The sequence below is a fragment of the Sphaeramia orbicularis genome, chromosome 21 (genome assembly GCF_902148855.1).
Source record: "Sphaeramia orbicularis chromosome 21, fSphaOr1.1, whole genome shotgun sequence".
NCBI classification, from domain to species: domain Eukaryota; kingdom Metazoa; phylum Chordata; class Actinopteri; order Kurtiformes; family Apogonidae; genus Sphaeramia; species Sphaeramia orbicularis.
The window spans coordinates 45,618,996-45,640,057 of NC_043977.1; the positions used below are offsets into that span (position 1 = coordinate 45,618,996).

General features: G+C 36.5%; 1 protein-coding gene across 1 annotated transcript; it reads right to left on the minus strand.

The window, feature by feature from the left end:
* Positions 1-1,330: 1,330 nt before the first annotated feature.
* Positions 1,331-19,569, minus strand: serpine3 (serpin peptidase inhibitor, clade E (nexin, plasminogen activator inhibitor type 1), member 3). Its single transcript, XM_030125719.1, has 9 exons — positions 19,228-19,569; positions 18,022-18,351; positions 12,901-13,110; positions 7,696-7,938; positions 5,660-5,858; positions 4,166-4,266; positions 3,066-3,152; positions 2,846-2,929; positions 1,331-1,506 (listed from the first exon to the last, which is right to left on the minus strand). Exons 2-9 carry the CDS (start codon positions 18,284-18,286, stop codon positions 1,454-1,456), a joined length of 1,242 nt encoding a protein of 413 aa, XP_029981579.1. The 5' UTR covers positions 18,287-18,351; positions 19,228-19,569; the 3' UTR covers positions 1,331-1,453.
* Between the last annotated feature and the right edge of the window lie 1,493 nt (positions 19,570-21,062).

Below are 21,062 nucleotides of genomic sequence, written 5' to 3' on the forward strand. Positions count from 1 at the left end.
GCTAAAGATATGCTCTGCAGACATCCCAGAGTGAATAATCTGTGCAACAGGTCAGTGGAGTTAAATAAGGGCCTTCAGGAGTTGGAACAGACACTGATCAGTCATGTTTTATTGCTGATGTTCTGACAGCGACAGGTTGTTGCGTGTTGTGTGCGTTTTCAGCCAAACTCAGGGTCAAGTGGGATCCATCGGACACACAAGGCACTTTTTTCTTCCACATGCCTTTTCACTCATATTCTTTATCCCCTCTTTTCATGTTAGGTCTTAAATGAACTTCTCTGAGTTTTCTTTTGTGGGAGAAGACAGGATGCACTTTCTTTTTTTTTTTTTTGTTTGAGTGTTTGTAGTTGTTCTGTTCAGACTACACTCCACTAACTGAAAGCACTCCGCTGCTGTCGTCCCAAACGGGTGCGACTTGAGTATCGAACCGATCAGACGGAGAAAGATGGGAAACTTGAGTCTGTCGCGTCTTTGGCAATGCACGTTTTCAGCGCCGATCGATTACAAATATCGAAATACAGGGGCAAAAAAAAAAGCTCAGGAACTTCTTCAAACACATCACAATCAGCAATAACATCGGATCTACTCCTACCCTTCCTTATTTTTATCTTGGTTTAAACCCGGAGACAGCCGATATGCAACAGTGTCCTGTCGTCCCCCTGGAGCGTTGACAAACCGAGGTCTCGGATGCCAGCTTGTCCCTCGTCATGCTGGTCGCTGCCAAATACTTCAACCCGAACCCCACCCAACCACCACCCGCCGTGAATCTCAAACCAACTCCGTGTCACTAAAGCATAAATGCACTTGTGTAAATTTGAGAATTCTTATTTAACGCTAATTTAAAAATGGAGTCCACATTTTTCAAGAGACCTGCTCAGTCTTCTCAAGTATACACAAATAAATAAATGAAATAATAAGCAAATTTTAAGACCTGAATTCAGGTCCAGAACAAGAGTTGATTTCTGATTCAGGGGTCAGCCCTCTTCCACTCCCTCCCTCCTCGGACAGGGACCAAAATCTGCCATACTTGTCTTTGTTTGTGAAGAGGCCGCTACCAAAAGAGTATTTTGAATACACTGTAAAGATGTAAATAACCCTAGAGTACTATTTAAAGAGAATGTTCAGTGGAAAAATGGCCTTTTTGTAAGTATTTCCAAGAATAAAGTTTCTATTTTACACTGTGAAGGGCCATGTAAATAAAGTGTTACGTAAAAATGTGGCTCCGTGCGATTTTGTTCAACTGAAAGACTGAAAATCAGGTGAGTAAAGACACAAACTTTAGAACCAGAGACGAAGGAGGCAAAGTGTAAAAACATGTATTAAAATTTTATTTACAGATATGTACAAAAATATTGTCCCTCTTCCTGAAGTCCACAAATAAATACCAATTGTGAAATAAGGGTCAGGGTAGGTGTGTGTGTGAGAAAGTGTGTGTGTGAGAAGGAGAAGAGGTTCAGGGTGATTGGTCTGCAGGGTTCATCACTCGGCCCATGAACAGGATGGATCCTGAAAAGATGAGTCAAAACGTTACAGTTAATACCATCAAATTTAGCCTGAGACCAACAGTGTCTGTTTTTAATACTTTTTAAAATATTTTCACAGATTTTAGAATTGATGTAGGTCATTTAACCAACATCCTCATCAACATAATTTTATATTCATACACCTTAGTAACTATTTATTTATTTATTTTGAGAAAATTGTTTTCTATAAATTGTTTGGTGGTTGGATTTTTTTTTCTTCTAGGCCAGGGGTGTCAAACTCATTTTAGTTCAGGGGCCATATTCAGCCCAATTTGATCTCAAGCGAGCCAGACCAGTAAAATAATGACTTAATGACCTATAATGACAAATCCAAGTTTTTATTTTTGTTAAAAACCCCTAACGAAATTATGAAAATATTTACATTTTATCAAAAAGATGTGAATAACCTGAAAAAACAGAAATTTCATCTGAAAAATTAGTGCAATTTTAACAAAATTATACCTCGACTTATTATTTATACATGTACATTTATACACAATGTTACAGAAACATTTGGTAACAGCCAGAATATTGTTAAAATTTTGGAGTTAAAATTTGAACAATTTCTACAATATTACATCTCTTATTATTAACACAACTACAGATCACACTGCATCCATAAATGCACCAAACATTTAGCAACAGGCAGAATATTGTTAAACTTGCACATTTTGGGTTGGTCATCTTTGTTTCTATTTATGGATTTATTTGCATTTTATTGTGAAAGAATAGTTTTTTAAATGTTAATATATTCACAGTGTAATGTTTTGTTTTGTTTTTCACTTAAATTTTTTCCACATAATTTTTCACAAAGAAAATTTGTAGTTGTCATTATTTATGGGTATTGTGTTGTTATTTTTTACTGTAGATCACATTGGTCTGTATGTGGAACCTGAACTTAAATGATTTGGACAACCTGGACTGTTCAGGTTCATTTTTGCACTTTCATCCTGCGGGCCGGAATGGAACCTTTGGTGGGCCAGATTTGGTCCCCTGGCCACATGTTTGACACCTGTGCTCTAGGCAGTGTTTTTTCCACACAGTAGCTGAATATAACTTTATTTCCATCAGTTGCATTAGCATTGTTTATTTTATAAAACTAATCTTAGTGTGACTCTACAGAAGCATTATGTGGCAAAAAACAATGTGACCGTGAATGTCTCCTGTAATCAAAACTGAAGGTGGTGCACTCAAATATTGTATGTGTGACTTTTTTTTTTTTTTTTTGGTGCATAAATCAACCACTGCTTGGAAACGTAACCAAACAGAGTATAGTTATTCTTACAGTAGTACAGTAAATATGACTTGGCTGGGGTATTTACCTGTTTTAATCTGTCGCAGAAGGAATAAGAAAGGACGGTCCGCCTTAAAAACGGGAGCACGGGATCGTTTGAGGAGCACCATGGCTGTGAAGGGAACACATTATATTATCAGCCTTTAATTCTCTTAGAAATGATTAGTTCCATCATTACATTATTCTAAAACTATAACAGTCCAAACACTATCTGGTGCAGTGTATAGTCCAGCTTTCATTTTTCTCACCTGTCGCAGCGGCTGCTTTTGTGCCATCCTCTGTGACTTCTATTTTCACATCATGGAAGGCGTCGGACACATACAGACCCTCCTCCACTGAGAAAAACATAACAGGAGTCAGTGACCAGCAGCAACACCAATAACACAGTAAACAGGTTAAAAATAATCTGTAGAAAAATATAGAAATATACACAAATAAAGTAATGCACATAATAGAAATCTGAGAAAAAAACACGATATCGAGTTGAATGTTGCTGTGTATTGCACTAGATATGGTACAAATACTGTATCTACTCAGCATATTACATTTATTTATTTATTTATTTATTTCTAATATGCAGATTGTAGTGTGTTTCCTGTAAGATGGGTCATGTTTAAAGTGTAAAATGTACACTGAAATGCATTAAGGTGCATTTTAACTTCTTTAATTTGATCCTAGGCTGAGTATTATCATGAAAATTGACTTAAAGTCTTCGAGTCATAGTGCAATAAAATGGTCTCTATCAGTGTTTTACTATTATATTGGATTAAGGATGTACCGAGTACAAAATTCTTGGCCGATATGGAAAGTTAAGATGACATTTTAGCCAATAACAATGCAATGTCAATGCTATTTTCTTTGTCTTTATTTTGTTGTTATCTACCTCCTTTTTACATAGCAGTGCAGCAATGTATCATATCCTACTAAGATCATTATATATTTGTAGCATTGTCCTCCTGTACAAACTGCCTTTCCCTAAAAAGTCAACTTTTCATGAGCTGAGAAAAACAGGCTGGTTTTCAGTTTTGTGATGAGGCATATTTCAGCAAATCCAAGAGGCTTTTTAAAGAGTTTACTGAGCTTAAAAACCGAGGAGAACTTGAAACTCAACCCATTAAGGGACATTTAATCCCTTATTTTACAAATATTCAGAGTCAGCATATTTGAAGACATGTGGTTTTAAGTGGAAGGGGGGTGGGATGAAAAACTGTAGATGGAAACTAACTAAAATTGTCAGTGGAGTGAAGCGTATGTTTGTTTCTCAGCTGATGTAGAGTCGAAGGATCCAACATACAATGGAAAACACTTGCATTCATTACATTTCATCACTAGTAGACTTGATCCCAACCTGATACTCCACTGAAGTCAGCCGCTGTCGGGTTAAAGGCGTCACTGATGCCCATGGCAGGAAGCACCGACCTCAAGTTGAACCTGTTCTGCATTTTGAACCTGTAAACACCAACAACACCTTCATATACAGGTTATCTCACGTGGTGAAAAATGTGAAGATAAGATAAGATAACATAACATAAGATAAAGTAAGGTTAAGTAAGGTCATTTAAGATAAGGTAAGGTCATTTAACATAAGGTAAGGTAATTTAAGGAAAGGTGAGATGTGGTAAGATAAGATAAAGTAAGGTAATTTAAGATAAGGTAAGGTATTTTAAGGTAAGGTGAGACAAGATAAGATAAGGCAAGATAAAGTAAAGTAAGGTCATTTAAGATAAGGTAAGGTATTTTAAGGTAAGGTGAGACAAGATAAGATAAGACAAGATAAAGTAAAGTAAGGTCATTTAAGATAAGGTAAGGTATTTTAAGGTAAGGTGAGACAAGATAAGATAAGACAAGATAAAGTAAAGTAAGGTCATTTAAGATAAGGTAAGGTAATTAACCATAAGGTAGGGTAAGGTAATTTAAGGTAAGGTGAGATGAGATAAGATAAGACAAGATAAAGTAAGGTAAGGTAATTAAACATAAGGTAGGGTAAGGTAATTTAAGGAAAGGTGAGATGAGATAAGATAAAGTAAGGTCATTTAAGATAAGGTAAAGTATTTTAAGGTAAGGTGAGACAAGATAAGATAAGACAAGATAAAGTAAAGTAAGGTAATTTAAGATAAGGTAGGTATTTTAAGGTAAGGTGAGACAAGATAAGACAAGATAAGATAATGTAAAGTAAGGTAATTTAAGATAAGGTAAGGTAATTAAACATAAGGTAGGGTAAGGTAATTTAAGGTAAGGTGAGATGAGATAAGATAAGACAAGATAAGATAAAGTAAAGTAAGGTAATTTAAGATAAGGTAATCTAACATAAGGTAAGGTAATTTAAGGTAACGTGAGATGAGATAAGATAGGATAAGATAAGGTAAAGTAAGGTAAGGTAATTTAAGATAAGGTAAGGTAATTTAAGGTAAAGTGAGATGTGACAAGATAAGATAAGATAAGATAAGATAAGATAAAACAAGATAAGATAAGATAAGATAAGATAAGATAAGATAAGATAAGATGTGACTATTTATTCCACCATGGGGAGATTTCCCATTTAACAGCAGTAACATACAGCAAGTGTAGAGAAAAGGACGGGTAGAAAAACCACAAACCAGTGAAAAATGAAATATAAAGAGAAAAATAAGAAATTTGGTACTTATATAAATCCTAATATAAATATAGAATTAAAAGTTAAATATTATTTACATGTTTACATTGTGGTTGCATATGCACATGGTGTGATATGGGGGTTTACAGTGAACTGTTGTGTAGTCTAATGACTGAGGGGAGGAATGACCTGTGGTATCACTCCGTCATGAACTAAGGATGTTAAAAGGTTCTAGTGGCCAATGGTTACCTGGGCAGGAATATGTCCATCTTAGTCCTGCGCAGACCGGTGTCCCAGAAGGCCAGCTGACGGGCGGTCAGCTGGGACTCCAGGGAAGAGAGCGGCGTCTTCCTCTCACTGGGCAGAACCACCTGTAGGCTGAGGGATCGGCCCATGTAGGGCAGCTCCAACACAGTGTAGCGCTGATCTGACACCGTCCTGAACTGACCTGCAAACAGGGACCAGTCTGGGTCTTTGGAAGGACTTTAAACAGAAAATATACATTTGGAATAGGACATTTTGACCTCTTCTCATGAAATGATGAAGCTGATGTGATTTATTATTGATGGATGGAGTGTAACTATCAGAGAACCTGGTTAAAAGGAGTGATATTTTGCTTTTCTAAATGGAATTATGCATTTTAAAACATTTCCCTGTGGTCTACATAAACTGTAAATGCTTTGCTTTGGTCTGAATTCTTCATTAATTCAACTCCACAGGCCCATCTTCAACCCTATTTCTGAGTAATGACAGGAGAATTTTGAGCGCTGGCCCTTTAAATGCAAATGAGCCACTTCACGCCCCACCCCTTCCAGGCTGTTGTCCGTGCTGCTCTGTCCCGTTCAACCAACAACTGAATATTTTAAGTAATCATCTCAAAGTTTGGACGTATTTTCAGTTTTTACTACAACCACTGCTGCTGATAAACAATTATGTTGTACTCTTAGAAATGTTCGGTGGAAGTCTTGACCTTATATGTGCAAATGCTGTGACATAACTAGTTATAAAACGTAACAAATTAATCAGGAATTAAAACAGGTTGTAGAAATCCACTCGATTTTTGCCGAAATGAATATAAAGATAGCTTTGCAGCACCTGGAGGGTTCAAATTCCAACTTTTTGAACTATTAGGGTCCAAATACACAAATAAATGAACCAAAGACTAATGAAAGTGGGTTTAGCAAAACATGACCCCTTTAAAGGTCATTACTGATGTGTATAAATAGGAATAAAAAGACAAATGTGTCTGAAAACTACTCATTTCAACTTTATGAGCAACAGTGTATATGGTGATATGTGTCTGGAGAACATGCTACCACATGTAACAGGTTACACATCTTGAAAACAGTCTATACAAAGGTGTCAGACATACAGCCCACAGACCAAAACTGGCCACCCAAATGGCCCAATCCAACCCACAAGATGAATTTATGCAAAAAATGACACTGACAACATTAAACATCAAGGATGTCGAACTCATTTTAGTTAATCTCAAGTTAGATAATAGCATATTAACATACTTTAAGTTATAAGTAATTGCAACTCAATTTTTTTTCCTTGGTTTATTGTGAAAAATAAGATGTGAATAACCTGAACCAATATGAACAATCTGACATTTCCAAAGAAAAATAAGTGCAATTTTAATATTATGTTGCCTGTTACTAAATGTTTTGTGCATCTGTAGATTCACTGCAATCTCTAAGTTTTGTTAATAATACGCTGAGCCACAATATTGTTGAAATTGCCCTTACTTCGCTCAGGTTATTCACATTTTCATAACATAATTGGACCTGTTTTTCACTCTAAATTAGTTGTTATTTATTGGTTAATATGCCTATTATTTTACTGGTCCGACCCACTTGAGATGAAATTAGGTTGTATGTGGCCCCTGAACTAAAATGAGTTTGACACCCCTGGTCTAATAAAATGAAATATATACAAATGTGGTTGAATACGACCGGTGCTTTATATCGACCTCTTAAGTACAATAGTTTTACTGCAATAATGTACTTAAGTATAAGTCAAAATGACAAATAATGTAAAGCATCTTAAATATCTGATATGATAACAGTTGTCCTGTTTTTCCTGGCAAACAGCAGTAACTCAGGTTTACTGAAACTAAATGATCATTCAGTTCAATCCAGGGACTTTCAAATGTAATTATGCTTGTAATGCATGTAATTAGATCATAATTACATGCTGTACAAGCATTGAACACCGGCTGTTTTTATGTTAAAGCTCTGATAAAAACTCAGACACAGTGCTGACTGAGTGCCGTCTCTTACCAAAGCTGACCTCTGTAGCCTGATACATCATGGGCACCTTGATGGCGCTCCCATCGGACAGGATGAAGGGCAGGTTCTGGGTGTTGGTGAACAGGAACTGCTTCTGCCAGACGCCCCTGAAGGCCACCGTGTTGACCAGGGCCATCTGAAGCCGGTGACCCCACAACACAGCGTCTCCCTGGGCCTCGCCGGAGCCAGACAGTTCCCCGCTGCTGCTTCCTGCCAGGAGGGGCCACGTCTCCTCTGGAGGGAAACAAGGGGAAAGTCAGGGGGGAACAAATGTGGACGGACATGTGGTCTGACAGTGTTTAGAGTTAGAGGTCTGCAGATGAAGAGCTCATGTGGTTTGATGCAGTAAGAGTAAAAATAGGACTAATGGCCCTGTATCTCAGCTGCCATGTTCTATCAAGAATCAAGTACAAGTTTCGATAACACTTTATTTGAAGGTCTAGTTTATAATGCATTAAGCGCACATTCATAAGACATTATAATGCATTTATAATACATTATAAAAGTCATTACAACAGTTTATGATCATGTACAACAACTTATACCAAGGTTAATAAAGTATTATAAGTGTATAATGTATTATAAATTCAGCTTTCAAAATGTTTTATACATCCATACCAAAGTGACAAGTGTTAGAAGGAAGAATCTCCAGTCCTGGGTTACAGAACACATTATAACCATCGTAACTCTAGCCAGTTAGAAAGACTCAGAGAACTGCTCTGACATGTAGTTTCTGAAACTGAATAATGCTTTATAAACATCAAGAATAATTTACAGGATGACTTTACGAGCTTTTAGTAAAGTGACAACACTGTAAAAGGTTATTAGCAATTGTATGATATAACACAAATATGATGATGTATGAGCAGTGTCTGCTGGCTCTAAGTAAAGTGTAAGTCAAAAATTATACATCGAAGTGTCTTAATAACTTTTTTTTTTGCAAAAACAAAACATTAAAAGAACAGAGACAGTAAATAGAAGTGTTACATGTTGCTTTATACGTAAATAAAAAATAATGTGGCAGCTCATACAGTGTTGTCACTTTACTGAAAGCTCTTAAAGTCATCCTGTAAATTATTTAAGATGTTTATAAAGCATTATTCAGTTTCAGAAACTACATGTCAGAGCAGTTCTGTGTCTTTCTAACTGGCTAGAGTTACGATGGTTATAATGTGTTCTGTAACCCAGGACTTGAGATTCTTCCTTCAAACACTGTTGTCACTTTGGTATGGATGTATAAAACATTATGAAAGCTGAATTTATAATACATTATGTCTACACTTGTAATACTTTATTAACCTTGGTATAAGTTGTTGTACATGATCATAAACTGTTGTAATGACTTTTATAATTCATTATAAATGCATTATAATGTCTTATGAATGTGCGCTTAATGCATAAACTAGACCTTCAGATAAAGTGTTACCCAAGTTTCATTTGCAAGGTTGTTTATGCTATGTTAGAGTCCTGTGGTCGTGATGCAGGAGATCAATCTGCCAATAGAAGTGGGTGGTACTTTCACTGGAGGAGAACTCAACTAATTAAATCAAAGTCCATATTTGACTTCTTATCAGTGCTCAGTAGGAACTATATTCATATCTGTAACCATTTCCATGTTATAAACCATCAAAATACGGACCATTGTAAGTAAAAGCATATTTTTAACACTTCAAAAATTAATAAAAAATTCAAATATCTAAATTTCTGGAAACTGTGACCGAACTTTGTAGACATTATCCCAAAGACACAACATAAAAAATTTGAAATGAATCTGATCAGTACTTTCTGAGAAGATTGTTGAAATCTAGACACTAGAGATCTTGAGTTTGACTCTTCAAGGTCACTCAAGGTCAAAGGTCACGGACCCAAATGAAAGTCCATATATGACTTCCTATCCGTGCTCAATAATATCAATATTGATATCTGTAACCATTTACACGTTATAAACCATCTAAATATGGACCATTATAAGAAAAGGCAAATTTTTAATATTTGAAGAATTCATCAGAAAATTTAAAAATCCAAATTTCTCAAAACTGTGACCAAACTTTGTAAAAAAAAAATGTCCAAAGGAAGCTACATAAAAATCTTGAAATGAATGCAATCCAACCAGTAGTTTTCTGACAGAAGATGTTTGAAGAAACTGCTAATGAAGACAACAATAACAATGAAGACGACGATAACAATGAAGACAACAATGACAATGAAGACAACGTTGCCTATCGGAGTCGGCGTTGAGCTAAAAACGAAGCTGACTCATCCAAGCATCTATAATGAACCCTACAAATGACATCATTACCTTTAGAGAGCTGAGACTGTACGGTCAAAACAGAAACGAGTCAACAGACCCTTCCCACAAATACCCTCCATCATGCTGTAAGTGGTCTGGTCTGAGAGGACATGAGACATCCCTGTCTACTCTTTGCCTCTGTTCTCCAGCTAAAGTAAATCTACCCTGTGATGCAGATTTTGTCTCATCACAGGTGTTTTCAGACAGGTAGGCAGGTAACATTCATGACTGACAGCTGTAGTTACCAATCACTGATCAGATTCTCTCAGCCCCAACCTGGACATGACTATGGCTACGTTCAGACAGCAGGTCTTAAAGCACAGTTCAGATTTTTTGGTGAAATCAGATTTTTTTGTGTGCTCATTCTTATTACACATTAACCCTTTATTGGCAAGTGACTATTTTTTTTTCATATCCACAAAAATTAAATATGGGACCAATCCCATGCCTCAGTGAGGTCCAGAAGCATGATGGTTTTTATAACACTATACAATGATCCAGAGAGATTTTATAGACATTTTGAACATGTAAATAGTGAATATAAGTGATTTTTGTCAGTTTATGACCTTGGAAACAGTCATTTTATTACATGTGTTTACTTTTTAGCAAGTGCTGGTCAGATGTTTTATGACAAGAGGAGGGAGAGGAACACACTAAGGTTGAGTATTTGAATGAGTGCCCTATAAAGGGTTAAATGCAACTTCTATCAGTTTTGAGTATGAACTGAATGTGACCCTTAAGTGACCCGCATGCGCAAAAGAGGTCCTAACGTAATATGTGACCATGCAGGCACGCACTGTGTTTACAGACGCTCCTCCTCCTGGGATGCAAAATTGTGATGTTTGTTGCATTTCAATGACGTAAATGGCCGTTCAGTCTGAAGTCACATTGCAAAATATCAGATACGTATCAGATTTTGGACCACATGTGAACGTGGTCTGGGTCGAATTTGTGCTGTTCAAACTGTCTTTATTGGATACAGGTCACATATGGGCAAAAAAAATTGGATTTGGGCCACATTTGCCTGCAGTCTGAACATAACCTACATCTCAATACAAAAGCACTAAAAACTGATTTCACTGTTGTATAACAGCATGAAACGTCATCTGTCTTTATCTTTAGTGTTTTGATTTGGACTGAGAGGAGAGAGATGCGGAAGAAGAGGACGGATTATAAAATTCTGGTGTTTTTTTTCCTGATTTCAGTTCCTGAGGGATAAAAATGTGAAATTATTATAATCATTATCATTATTAGTTGTAGTAGTAATAGTATTATCATTGCATATACTGCATATAACTGCCTACTGAACTTCCACAGCCAAAAAACATACAATAAAAACAAAATAGAATCACAGTTAAAGGTGAAGTGTATAATAGAGGAAGAAGTCTATTCTGAGCATCTGTAGAAACGTGGCGGCACAACAAAGCAGGCTTTATGTGTGTAAATACTGTAGAAACAGCTCAGTTTAAATTCTAATAAAAAGATAAGTATGAATATTACATTCCATTTTTGCAATTAGATCCTCCTATTGTACCAAATGTCCCAAAAAAAACACTATAGAAGAGGAAGAACAACACGCAGAAGAGGCTCTTCCTTATTCCTTTGATCTTCAGTAAATCTTACACACTTGACCTTAACCCTTTCATGCATAGTGTTCACCACAGTGGACAGCTGTTCTCTTGTATATTCCTGGATTTTGTTGTTTTAGTTCCATATCAGCAAACACAGTGGACGCTCACACTGCAAAAATCTAAATCTGACCAAGTGGATTTGTTTCATTTCTAGTCCAAATATCTCATCACACTTAAAATCAGACAGAATCACCTAAAGAGGAACTTTACAGTGAGATATAAGAACTGATTTATAGACAATAGATCTGCAAAATCTGATTTCAAGTAATCTTACCAAGATAATTTTCACTTGTTCCACTGGCAGATTTTTTTTTGCTTGAATTAAGCAAAAAATTTTTACTCTTTATGTGATTATGTCTTATTTTAAGTGTGATGAGATATTTTGACTAGAAATAAGAAAAATACAATTGGTAAGATTTTGATTTTTGCAGTGCATGCACCATCCCATACACTGCAATTCATACCGTTACTGTAACTTTACTGTTCTTGATAAACCTGATCTGTACTAACATGTTTGAGTGAAAATCAGTTGTTAATTATTGTTATTAAACTGTAATTAACAAGGGTTTTTGTTTTTTTTTTACTTTTTTTTTTTTTTGCATATTATCTCCATGAAGTGAGTAATGACTAGTATTAGTGTATATTAAAATGTGAGAAAACATCAGATTATCCGCATTAAAAATGTTTTCATTTCATAGTTTTCACACAGTTTATCAGTAAATAGGTTTCTTTGCTTCAAAAATTTAAAGCATGGCGTCCAGCTGAGTGGACATGTTTGCAGCTCCATGAAAAATGGGTTCATAAAAACAACTTCTATCGCATTGTTTTTTTTAATGTTACAAGGACACTATAAAAACACTCAGGAAAAATATCTTGATTACAGCTCTCACATCTCATGCATGAAAGGGTTAAAGGAAGGTTGTGAATATACATGTTTTTCTCTTACTGAGGTGTTTCCAGTGTGCTATCACTATTCAAGTAAAGAATCTTAATACATCTTTTACTATTGCACATAACTGGTTCATTTCTTAACCTAGATTTTTGCTGTGATTTTTCTGCCTCTGTTAAAATAAAAATAAGCAACAGGAATTAAATTTAAAACAACAACAACCTTAAAACAAGCAGATATTCCTTTTTGTCACCAGCTTTTCATGAGCTCAGTTTGGGGTAAAGACACCGCTGCTAAGACCCCGATCCCATTATAACTGTGCTGTCAAATCAGAAACAATAAGCCCAAATCTGCTAAAATCATGTGGTGGAGCCCTGTTGCTGTACCCTGATGCTGGCTGCGAGTGTGGTTGGGTTGGCTGAAGTTGGCTCGGACCACATTAGCGTTGGCCCAGGCGGCGGCGTGCTGTGTGAACTGAGTCAGCAGCTGGACAGCGCTCTGGATGAATAAGGTGCAGGTCTGCTGCAGCCACATCCCCTGGCTGGTGTTGCTCACGGCATTCTGCGCATGCAGCATGAACTCCTGTACCTGGACATCTGCAAAAAAAAAAAAAAAAAAAAAGGAGGATGTAAGGAAGACACAGTGTGCAGTTTTAGCAGTAGCACAAGGATGGACACATACATACACTCATTACTGACATTTATATTCTATCATTATCTATTTAGCTTTAAAAACTGATAATGACAAATAATTCCTACTATTCTCAAAAACCTTCTACAAAACAGCAAAAAAATATATTAATAAATAAAAATCCAAACACTAAACACTTTTCAATGTTTCCAGCTCTCCTGCCTTGAGCTTTTTTGAGCAGGAACTTAACTACATTCATTCCACATCTCTGCAGGACAGCGCACAAACAAATGCTTATTTGACTTCATCTGAGCATTGCTTAACACATTCTCTCAGCCTGGTGGGCCTCAGCAGTCATTATGGGTTAGGGTTAGCATGTCCAACAATTCACATGGGGACTTTTTGTGAGGTTTCATTTACAGAGGATGCAACATTTTTTTATTTTTTTTTATAGCATCCTACTTTTCTTAGCTCTTATCTAAAAATGAACTTTAATTTCTTAAATCTATTTCTTTTCTTCCTTTTTCCTAGTGAGTTATCATCTTCCATGGGACTAACTCTGGACTGCTTCCCGGATCTGGATCCTTTGTATTGATGCTGTTTTTCTGGTTTTCTTTTTTTCTTCTTTTTTTGAGGATTTTTTCAGGATACACCTTCAATGGTTATAGTAGTTTTTGTACCTTCTACCAAACTCTCCTGCATAGCTACACTGAGCTGTTTTTTTTTTTTTTTTTTTTTTTTTTTTACTAACCTATTGTGACATTAACCCATAAAGACCCATACATGAACTACCGACCAAAAAGCATGTACTGATCTAAAATGTTTAATAACTTCTGAACCACTAAACCTATCAGCATGTTGAAATAATTCAGGTAAAATGCAGTTTGTCATCTTTTCATGGTCACCACATGTGACCCATTTGGACATTCAGAGGCTCCGTAGTTACTGTGGAAACACCGTCATCTTCTACAACATTGACTCACCAGTAAAACCCATGGAACTGGATCAATGACAGTGGATGGAGACACTTGGTTTATGTTCAGTTGTTGATATCTTTGCTGAAAAAGTCATTTTTTTCTTCAGTTTTCTCTGTTTCTGATATAATAACTCTCAACTTTAATCTGAGCTTTTATGAACATCTACACGATAAAGTAAATTAAATATAAGAAAATGCAAAAAATACAGAGGATAATATTATAATAAATGGTGATAAATCACTCAGTAAAAGTTAAATATAGAGAAAAAAATATTTTGGAAATTGCAAAAGTAGCACTGGGTCTTTATGGGTTAATGTTTAGTCAATGAATCAATTTGTTCATGTCATAATTATGGTCGTTGTCAATGCCATTTATCAAACAGCATTACTGAAAGTTACACACACTTAAGACGTATGTTGCTGACGTAACTTTTCTAAGGTGTGTATGTTTGTGTCGTTTGATTTCTCTCAGCATCAGATGTGTTAACAAAGGTCTCCTTGTTCTTCATGAAAATGTAGCACTGTTCTCAAGACAATTTTTGAGGCCAATAAAGTTTACATTACTTTAAAATGTTCACTGTGTCATATTTGATGACGTCTGGGGGTGAAGATGTAAATTTCGACCAAACAAATACCCACCACCCTCATCTGCAGTGGATACAAAGACACACTTAAAGATCCCTGACAGAGCCGAATGTTATAAAACACAGAAAAGGCAAAGAGTACATTCATTCTGAGCGACTGTAGAAACCTGGTGGACTCCATGAAAGGTGACTTCCATCCACAGATATAAACAGCTCATTGTACGGTAAAGAAAACACAGTTCTTATATTCATGTGATTATGCACTAATGAAAACATAATGATTCTGAATATGATATTCATTTCCTCACATAGATCGTCATTAATCCTTCTAATGCTCCATCCACACTGTTACGAAGATTTAGTATAAAGGGTATTTTGTGTTTTGGAGCTTAGAAATTTTAATTATTTAACCCATGAAGACCCGATGCTAATTTTGTGTCAGTTCCAAATGAATTTTTCTCTCTATTTATCCTTTCTTAAGTAATTTACCAGCATTTAGTGTAATATTATCCTCTGTATTTGGCTTTTTTCACTGTAAATCATGTATTTTCGTATATTTAATTTCCTATATTTAATTTAGATGTTCATGAAAACTCAGAGTAAATTCAAAGGTTATTATATCAAAACAAGAAAACTGAAGAAAAAATAACTTTTTCAGCAAATATATCATTAACTGAACATAAAACAAGTGTCTCCATCCACTGTCATTGATCTAGCTTCATGGGTTTTACTGGTGAATCAATGTTGTAGAAGATGATGGTGTTTCCACGGTAACTGTGGAGCCCCTGAACAACCAAATGGGTCATATCTGATGACCGTGAAAAGATGACAAACTGCATTTTACACCAATTATTTACATGTTTGGATAGGATTAGTGACTCAACAGGTATTAAACATTTTAGATCAGTACATGGTTTTGTCACTTGCAGCTGTTTGGGTCTTTGTGGATTAAAATGATATCCAGAATGAAGATATTTCTGTGTGCTTCTGAGATTAGAAAACAGTTACGTCCAACCCCAGGAGCTGAACCACATACCAAAATATTAAAAGTGTCCTGAAACACATACTTCATTACTTTTATGGTAATGTCTGAAGTTCTACCATGGAAAAAATGCCTTGGTAATGTTATGGAAAAAATATTACTCTACTAATTCGTCTATAATAATGAAGGATAAGATCAAACGTTCAGTGTCAAAGAAATCACTTTATTTGGAGCTCCATAGAAAGAGATATCACTCAGACAAAGAATCAGACGGTCTGAACCCAAAAATACAAATCACCCTGTAGTCTTCTGTCTCCCATGAGAAAATTATGATATGTAGAAAGTGTTTTGGCTAGTGTCAGGAACTTAGAGATAATACCCCTGTGAGAAATTGTCTCTATTCTACTCAGGTGTTGGCCTGGCCTTCTACTCTGGACACAACACAGAACAAGTCACACTATCTGAAATAAAGTTAGAAACCCATATGATATATGAAATACATGAATATATATGAATATATATGGATATAAGTAATATTTCCATTACAGTAACCAAGTTTCCATCCAATCTAATGTGATATAGAAAGCCTGCTGGAAGACTCAGCTCAATTTGCACCAGTTTTCATGAATATTCAACATGCTAATCAGCTTGACTGTGATTGGCTAACAGCTAGCCAATGAGAGCCTGGCTTTTCAGCATCCTTTACCCTGCCCAACAAGTAGAGTAACTGCTGAAAAAGCAAAGTCAAATTTAACATGCTTTGAATGTCCAACTCCCAGCTTCTATGCCTCTCTTATACAGTGGACCTTAAAATGGAATTTTCTCAACTTCTATTCCATATCCACTGGACCCCTTCCACTGCTCTATGGGCCCCCCGGGAATGCCGGGCCCCATGGATTTCTCATGTTTACCCCCCCTTTACAGTGCCCCAGTTTGCTGTATACGAAAACTGTCACTTAGCCAAACAAATTCTGTGGGCGTGGTCTCACCTGGGTGAGCTCATGAATGGTAATGATCTCAGGCATTAACACGTCACACTGACCAGCTTTAATAATTGGCCTGATTTCTCTGCTTATTTCTTTTCAGTGGCAATAGCAGACAGAGGAGGTAGAGGTTCATTTTCAAATTCACTACATAACACAAACATCAATGGACCTAACATATTTTTAAAAAATACAAGTAAAAACAGTTTTGTGTGGCTGGGCACCTTCAAATATGGCATTTTGTATGCATTGTATTGAGTTATTTGTAACACTAATGCAGTTATAAATAAAGCCTATTGAGTGTATCTACAACCAGTTACAAGTCTGTCAGCCCTAAAGGGTTTAGTCTTTTACAGGAGCAGGAGTTTGTGTGTGTGTTTAGCTGTTGTTGTAAAGTCAATGGTTTAACTACATCTTGTATGTTTTTGACTTACAATTTCACAACAACACCTTTAAAATGTAAAGGTTCACTATGTAAAACTAACATGTTTGTGCTATTATGTGACGGCTGTGCTGACAGCTGCATGTATGTTGACTGTATTAAAGCTCACACTATCTCATGTTGCAAACCACTGCTGCCATAGAGCAAAAAGAAGAGGCATTAAACTGTAGAATCCATGTACAAAGTGTTATTATGGATTAAAACAACTATGACTATTGTTATCTAAGAAGTAGCTAAGGTCAATGACCAACAACTACCAACATAAATCAACTCATAATATCATATAAGCACATTAGCATGTGTACGTGTAATTCTTCTATCATACACCTTTTACGGACAAATGTTTACATGAATATCATACATACAAACATACATACATCATACATTCATCATGCCATTCAGTCAAACTACATCAACATATATATGATTTTTTTATTCATATCGCCTACCTTACATTCTTATGTTCACTCTTTCAAGTCATTTGCTGCCTTTCTTTTATTTCACTGATCTAATAACTAATCAGATTAATCTATTAAATTAAAGTGATCTTAAATTTAGAGTTGATCACAGCCAAGGTATTCTGTTCAGTCTATTTCCATGCCTGACTGACATGTGAGGTCACATCTTGGTTGTGAAAGCAAGTAGCTCCAGCTCTCATTTTGTTTGTCATTAACCAGTGTGACCTCTCAACCCCCGAGGCCGAGCTGCAGGAGTGGTTAATGAGATTAAAGTTGGTGTGGAGGCAGGTATTACGGCTCCAGACACCACTGTGCTCTGAAGGTCCAGCAGCAGCAGCAGCACCGCTCCACACCTCCTGGTACCAACGGCACCGAGCACCACCAGCAACCACCCCGACCCCACTCTCACAGCACGGGGAGCCAGCACTTGAAAACAAGCTCTAGAGTCCTACCGTTGACGTTGTATCCGAGTGTTTCCTCCAGCTGGGCCAACGTGTTGCCCCTGGCGCCGAGCTGCAGCAGCCCCAGGGACAAGGACACGCTCACCGGTGACATGATGAGGTTGGAGTTGTTCTCCATCTCAGTGAGCGTCTGGTACAGGCTGACGGCGAATCTGCTGTGCAGCTCTCCCATGCTGTCTTGGAGGCTGCCGTTGCAGTGGCTTCTCTCCAGCAAACAGAAGCAGATGAAGAGTGAAGCCACTGACAGGCGACACATGTCCTCAACACTGCAGGAGGGGACAATGTCCACAGGGTGCAACAGGGGGCCCACAGGAACCAAATCTAACATGACAAAATCACAACATTAGTATGTAGTTAAGGCTTGAACATAGAACTGGACTGATTGTATTGTATTGTACACATTTGGAGCAAAATGGGTCAAAATATTTTACGATTTACAATATCTTGAGTTTCTTTATTTTCATTATTATAATATAATTTCATATAGAACCATACGCCACAGAGGAATATGATTTATATCACAGTCATTATTATAATATTATTTTAGGTTAAAACCCTTATAAATGTCAGAGTTTTGTTTTGTTTAAAGGTTCAGTGTGTCAGATTTTAGTGAAATCTAGAGGTGAAATTACAGATTGTAACCAAATGAATAACCTCCTCACCCTCCACTATGATGGCCACAACAAAAATATATCAGTCCCTACTTAGAAGCAGTATTTATTTTGTCTGTTCTGAGCTTTTAAGATGAAAAGACAGTAGCTCTTCATAGTAGGTGACAGTAATGGGCCATAATGCTGAATGCTTCCTATAATGTTCAAAAAAGAATAAGATGAACAGTCTGTTGTGTTGCAGTAGAAACATGGAGGCACATCATGGTGGACGTGGAAACCCCTCCCTCTATATAATATAATATTCAATTTTTTCTGTGGATAAATCCTCCTGAATCATACTTAATCTTATACACTGGACCTTTAATGTTACTCACAGTATTTAGAGGCTGAAAAGAGTTTTGTTTTTTGTTTTTGTTTTTGTTTTTTTTAATCATTGCAACAATGTCAATAAATTTTCAATGTTTTGACTGTTTACAATTTTTTTTTTTTTTTTTTTTTTTAACTTTAGTCATGTTAGGTTGTATCTGTGTTGTGTTGATGTGTGATGATATGTGGTGATGTGTAATGTGTTGTGTTGAGGTCCTACCTGCACACAGGTGACACGGATGCGTTCAAGTCCTGCTGTTTGTGTCGGACCTGCGCCAACCATCCAGGCTGTCCAGTGTCTGTGCCCCCCGGGCTGTGCGCCACCGTCTCCGGGCTGCCTGTCTCTGTGTGAGTGCCGGTCCTCCTCCTCCTCCTCTCCTCTCCTCCTCCTCTTCCTCCGGTCTCCGGTCCGTTCTCACTGAGGCTGCCTGTAAGTCATAAGACCGTGTTTAAAGGGGAACGCTGCGCTCCGTGTTCGCGATCTCGGTCGGCGATGTCCGTACCACTCGTCCGGGATTCCTGCCTCCTCGGGGCTATAAGGAGCCAGGCGGAGGGAGGCATGTCACCGACTAACAAATCCCAAACTGGGCATGGGAGAAAAAAAAAAAAAACAACACTCCCCTATTTCGCTCACGGCTGCGCACATCCCAGTGCGCCATGGCGCGTGGACGCACGGATCCACGTTCACTGTCTGCGACAAACTTTACACCAGATACTAGTTGGACAATGAGGACAAAGAACTTAAGAATTATCCACTTTGACTCATGATTTGTTACTGTTCATACTTTTTCGTAGTAGTTGATCCCCGCATGCGCAGTTCTCACCTTGTATATAATGTCATATACAGGTCCATCCAACACACACATAAAAACACATTAATGAGTGGATTAAAGCCCTAAAATATAGATCAGGGGTGTCGAACTCATTTTAGTTCAGGGGCCACATTCAGCCCAATATGACCTGAAGTGGGCCGGACCAGTAACATAGTAACAGTGGGGAAAAAAGTAAAATTATATCATAATAATCTTTACATGTGAATAACATGACCAACCTGAAATGTCTTAAGAAATGTAAGTGCAATTTTAACAATATTATTATTATTTAACAGTTCATTATTTACACATTTAAATTACATCTTACAGATCACAGTGGATCTACAAATACACAAAACATTTAGTAACAGGCAGAATATTGGTAAAATTGCACTGACTTCTCTTAAGACATTTCAGGTTGTTCATATTTGTTCAGATTATTCACATTTTATGCGAAAGGATAGTTTCTAAATGTAAACATTTTCATGTAATTTCACTTTTTTTGTACTAAAACAAAGAGTAAAATTTGGAATTGTCATTATTTGTAGGTAATTATAGTATTTCACTGGTCTGATCTATTTTAGATCAAAATGGGCTGAAAGTGGAACCTGAACTAAAATGACTTTGACATTCTTGATTGTTAATATCTTCAGTATGATTTTTCCATTTCACACATTCATCCCACGGGCCGGATTGGACCCTTTGCTGGGCCGGTTTTGGCCCGCAGGCCGTATGTTTGACACCTGTGATATAGATGAACCTTTTTATGGATTAGTCAGATGCAGTTCATGCAGCCTCAATATTTAATATCAAATGAATCTAATGAGAAAAGTCAATTTACACCAGTTAAATATTTAACAAAATGTTTAATAAAAATGTAGCCTATTTTTAAATTTCAGATGTAAAGCTATAGTTAACATGGATTTAGATTTACTCTTTTTTTTAAGTAGGTTTATTAGTGTTTTAAGTTTTTTTGTTTATCACAGTTTTATTTCCACTTTACCTCATTTTTCACAAGATTTTTTAAACTGATATAGATAAATCACAAGAAATGAGTGACATGCGATATATTTTTTCTTTACATCAGCATTTTAACATAATTTATTTAAGAAAAGCAACATCAGATCAAAGCCAATTGAGCAATGACTTTAAAATGATTTTTTTAATCCATTTCCTTTTTTTCCTACAGTCACAGCCAAACACTATTTTTGTTTATTGATGCAGTTTTTTTCAATTATAATCG